The sequence below is a fragment of the Anabas testudineus genome, chromosome 24, assembly GCF_900324465.2.
Source record: "Anabas testudineus chromosome 24, fAnaTes1.2, whole genome shotgun sequence".
Lineage (NCBI taxonomy): Eukaryota > Metazoa > Chordata > Actinopteri > Anabantiformes > Anabantidae > Anabas > Anabas testudineus.
In genome coordinates, this window is record NC_046632.1 from 13,448,348 (window position 1) to 13,452,852 (window position 4,505).

The 4,505-nt window shown below is 43.0% G+C and overlaps 1 protein-coding gene across 1 annotated transcript; it reads left to right on the plus strand.

The window, feature by feature from the left end:
* Window positions 1–2,150: 2,150 nt before the first annotated feature.
* Window positions 2,151–3,095, plus strand: tmem121ab (transmembrane protein 121Ab). Its single transcript, XM_026341896.1, has one exon. The coding sequence runs from the start codon at window positions 2,151–2,153 to the stop codon at window positions 3,093–3,095; it is 945 nt and encodes a 314-aa protein (XP_026197681.1).
* The last annotated feature ends 1,410 nt before the right edge of the window (window positions 3,096–4,505 follow it).

Consider the following 4,505-nt stretch of genomic DNA (forward strand, 5'->3'; position numbering starts at 1 on the left):
ACTCTTACATGAAAGCTATGACCCATAGTTTTACATAATAAATAGGTTAATTATATTCATGAAGTGCAAAGTTTACTCTCTGCTCTCTGAAAGATACAGTAATATCTTCATTTAAACATATGTCAGATGACAGACACACTAATTTCATTGAGTTCTGCCTGAAGGATCCAATGACAGAAATGAACTATATCGTATGACAGATAAATTCTAGTTGCCGCTGAAGCTTACCAAACGTGTGAGTGAGGGAGACGTTTCTGCTTAATTAACACATTTCACTTTCTTTTACCCAACCTGGTTTTTCCCTCGGTGTTAATATTTAGACATGCTGTGTTGTTTACTGATAAAGCCGGTGCACAAGGTGGGCTCCTGCTAGCGAGCGAGACACTCAGCATCTGTGCTACAGGCTTTCTGTTTTTTATTTATTTATTTATTTATCTATTTTGTCCAATTGGACTGTTGATGAGACCCAAGCCATTACACGCCTCAACACACACATCTAAACAGGTCAAAGCAGAAAACTTTGCAACATAATTCCACCAAAATAGGTTGTATAGAGACAGTGAAGGGAGCTTGAAGTGAAATGGGTAAAATAAAACACAAGGACGGACAAGGTTATCATTATCAGTGTACAGTTTGACATATTTCACATATAGGGACTGGGCAGGCAGGAAGCAGACACATGATAGTTGCGATGGGGTTTTGTTTTCTGTGCTTCAAATGTGCCGTATGAAAACAGTATAATCTATAAGCAAAAATCCCAATGCACACAGTGCCCGCTGCCATCATGATTTTCTTATTTCCGTTTAGACACTACACCAAACTGACTCAAAATATCGGCAGGAAAAGAACTCTGTGCTATTACTTTTTCCCATTTACACTTTCATAACAAGAAAATGTAGAGCCAAATAATCTCGGAAAGAAAAAGAAAACGAGGTGCTGAGTAGTTAGCTACTATATGAGATTTTAAAATTGGCTTCTACAATCTGCTATTAATTTAACTCCCAGAATTAAACTACTGGCCCCAAATATGCTGAATATAATAACATTACTATTGGAGCATATTAAGCCATACATCCAGATGTCTTGTGACACAGACAATAGAGAGGTAATGACATCCTGAAGCATTCTCACTGTAAAATGTGCATTATACGTTCTGTCCCTTCAATAGTGGAACAGGCTATATTTGAGCCAAGCTGACACATTACTTGGCTCCTCATATGTGAAAGCCATTGGCAATGAAAACTGTGTTATATGGCCCAGTAGTGCTGACAGGTTTCTTTCTCCTTCTCTTCTGCCCTCCCCCTCGTCTCGTCTTCATTTCTCCCTCATCTAGGCTGTGGAGCGGCTGGCACGTAGCAGGAGGAGGGGGGAAGGATGGATCTTCAGCCCAGCGTAAGAGCCTCCCCCTGGAGAAGCCGGTGTCGGACGCAAGGCCTCATGGGCCGTTGACCTGCCGTCTCTGTGATTTATGGCGGCTGGGGGCCTCTGGCCACTGCAGACTCTTCTCCTCTCTTTTGCAGAATTGCAAAGAGCCACACACACTGCACCACCATCTACGGGAGTATACAAAGAGGAATTCCTCACATATGCTAAGCTGCAGCGCAGGCACATATACGAATACGTGGGCAAGCCGCAATTTCACTTCCTATACTGTCTCATACAAAAATAAATACCTCTAAAAACAATCTCATCACATGTTCAATAGGCCAAGCCCACTCTCAGAGTATTCTCCATTTGACTGTGTGTGGATTACTATCCGTCATGGTATGTCGGCTGTGGAGCTGTTGGTGTAGCTGCTGCCCAGCGGTAGAGCTGAATCAATGGAAGTGCGCTGAGTAACGAGGTGATGTTTCTGTTTTCACGTGGTCTGAAAGTAATCGGCAGCCAGCATCTCTTCGCTGACTCCACACACAGCTCTGCATCCTCCTCAATGGACTACTAGTGCAGCGACTTACAGTATTAGTTTCTTATCACACACGCTGTATTTGGACTTTTGCTCCTGTACACACACATACTGCTACTGTCAATATTTAGTTTTTATTTCTCCGATATTCAAAGTTTGGAGTGAACACGGTTCTGTGTTTACCTTCAGGACGGGTTCTACTTTGGAAAACTGTGGAGTGAGAGTGAGAGCCAGCAGGTGCCTCACCATGGTGTTGCCACCCCCAGACAAACGCCACGTGTGCCTGACCACCATTGTCATCATGACCAGCATGGCCTTCATGGACGCCTACCTGGTGGAGCAAAACCAGGGTCCTAGGAAGATAGGAGTGTGTATTATAGTGCTGGTGGGAGATGTATGCTTCCTCATAGTGCTGCGATATGTCGCAGTGTGGGTCGGTGCTGAGGTGCGTACCGCCCGACGAGGATATGCCATGATCCTCTGGTTTCTGTACATCTTTGTACTAGAGATCAAACTCTACTTTGTCTTCCAGAATTGCAAAGCTGACAGGAAGAGTCTGGAGACAGTGGCACGGAAAGCTTTGACTTTATTATTATCCGTGTGTGTACCTGGCTTATATTTGGTTCTAGTGGCTTTGGATAGTATGGAATATGTAAGAACTTTCCGAAAGAAAGAGGACATGAGGAGTCGCCTCTTTTGGGTAGCTCTGGATCTGCTGGACCTACTGGATATCCAAGCTAACTTGTGGGAGCCACAACGGACAGGCCTCCCTATCTGGGCTGAGGGCCTCATGTTCTTCTACTGTTATATCCTGTTGCTCATCCTGCCTTGTGTGTCGCTCAGTGAAATCAGCATGCAGGGGGAGCACATGTCGCCTCAGAAGATGATGCTGTACCCGGTCCTGAGCCTAGTTACCATAAACGTAGTCACCATCCTTATACGTGGTGTCAACATGGTGTTGTTTCAGGACAGCCGGGTCTCTACCATCTTTGTTGGAAAGAATGTGGTGGCTATCGCCACCAAGGCATCCACCTTTCTAGAGTACCGGAGACAGGTGAAGGAGTTTCCCCACCCGCAGAACGCCATGGCACTAGAGCTGCAGCAGAACTCCGTCAGTCACACCCAGCCTCTGCCCAACGCCACAAGTTTGCCACATGAACCTTCGCCGGCACAGGACGTCATTGACACATGACCGCCAAAGCTGGAATCGTCACCATTAGAAACAGACTGCTTTATATGAAAACTCCAGGCGTGGAGAAGATAGAGAAATCAACTGCATGACAGGATGATATTCTGCTCTTGTCAAGCCCACATGAACTGCTGTGAAACCATAAAAGAGATTTTCAGCATCACCTGCCTGTCAGAACATACTGTAAACCTACACTTGACTCTGAGTGCAGCGTGCAGACTTCAAAGTCTAACTTTTTATTGTGCTGTTGTGTTTTTAATTATTTCAAATGTTTTAAAAGTTCAAACTTTATTAAGAGACGATATCCACACTCTGCAGCCTGGTGACATTATGTTGTGTAAAATGGACAGTTGGTCCTCCCTCGGTGAGTATCTTGTATTTTTTAAAGGTCACTTTTTTCGACAGTGCATCTGTGGCATTTCCTTTGAATTCCAGCACAAAAGGACATGGCGCTCAGCATGAAGTACTGATGGAGAGGAGGAGCAAAGAGTGACAGGGGTCAGTCATGAGGGGCTATCTGTACTATACTAGAGTAAGGATGGTGGCAGACGAATGCTTTTGCTTCTGTACTGCTGGGAAATTGGCTTTGTGAAAGCTGCTGCGTCCGTCAGTGTGACGCTTTACGGCCAAAGGTCTGATTAAAGCACCATAGGTCAGCACTACAGCATCCACTGCAGGCATTCAAGCGTGTGTTTTACTGTGCGTGTGCATGTGTTTATGTGCACACACACTAGTTTATAGAGTATGTACTGTACAGTATGCCTGAACGTGTGTGTGTGTGTGTTCACCACAGTGGGGGTTTAGGTTATTCTGACTTAAGAAGAGATGTGTGTGTGATCGATTGCAAATGAGACAAAATGTTTAATGATGTCAGGAAAAAAAAAAAACAAGATTATGGGTAGAAAGATGCTTATTGTTTCCTGTACTGCACATTCCTCTTAAACAATCTTAAGCCTTGAAATTAAAGAATCAGAGTCCAGAGAACGCCTCAGTAAAGAACTGACAAAAGAAAAATTATAGATATAATAATATACAACAGAAAATAAATTTTCTGATATTACGTTTATATTATTATTATTATTATTATTATTATTATTATTATGTATATCATTTACTTCTCTGAGGCCGATGGTGTTTTAATAAAAGCATAAATAAAAGAATAATGATGAAACCATGGTTTCTTTTTTCACATCGCTTATTATGATTTAACTATAATATTATTTTTATTGTTGCTAATGAAAACAGGAGCATACCTGCACAGCCATCTCTGTTATGTTTTCAGAAAAAAATCCACACGGCACATAAATATTTCGTTTGAGGAGCCTCCTCCTGGACTCTGGCGTTACATTCTACCCCTCAGGCTACCACGTTTGAGGAAAGCAAGCAATGAATTTATCTTTAAAATGTGATAAA

Bases quoted from the DNA above. Each gene is read 5' to 3' on its own strand.
- tmem121ab (XM_026341896.1), top strand. From the start codon at position 2,151: ATGGTGTTGCCACCCCCAGACAAACGCCACGTGTGCCTGACCACCATT.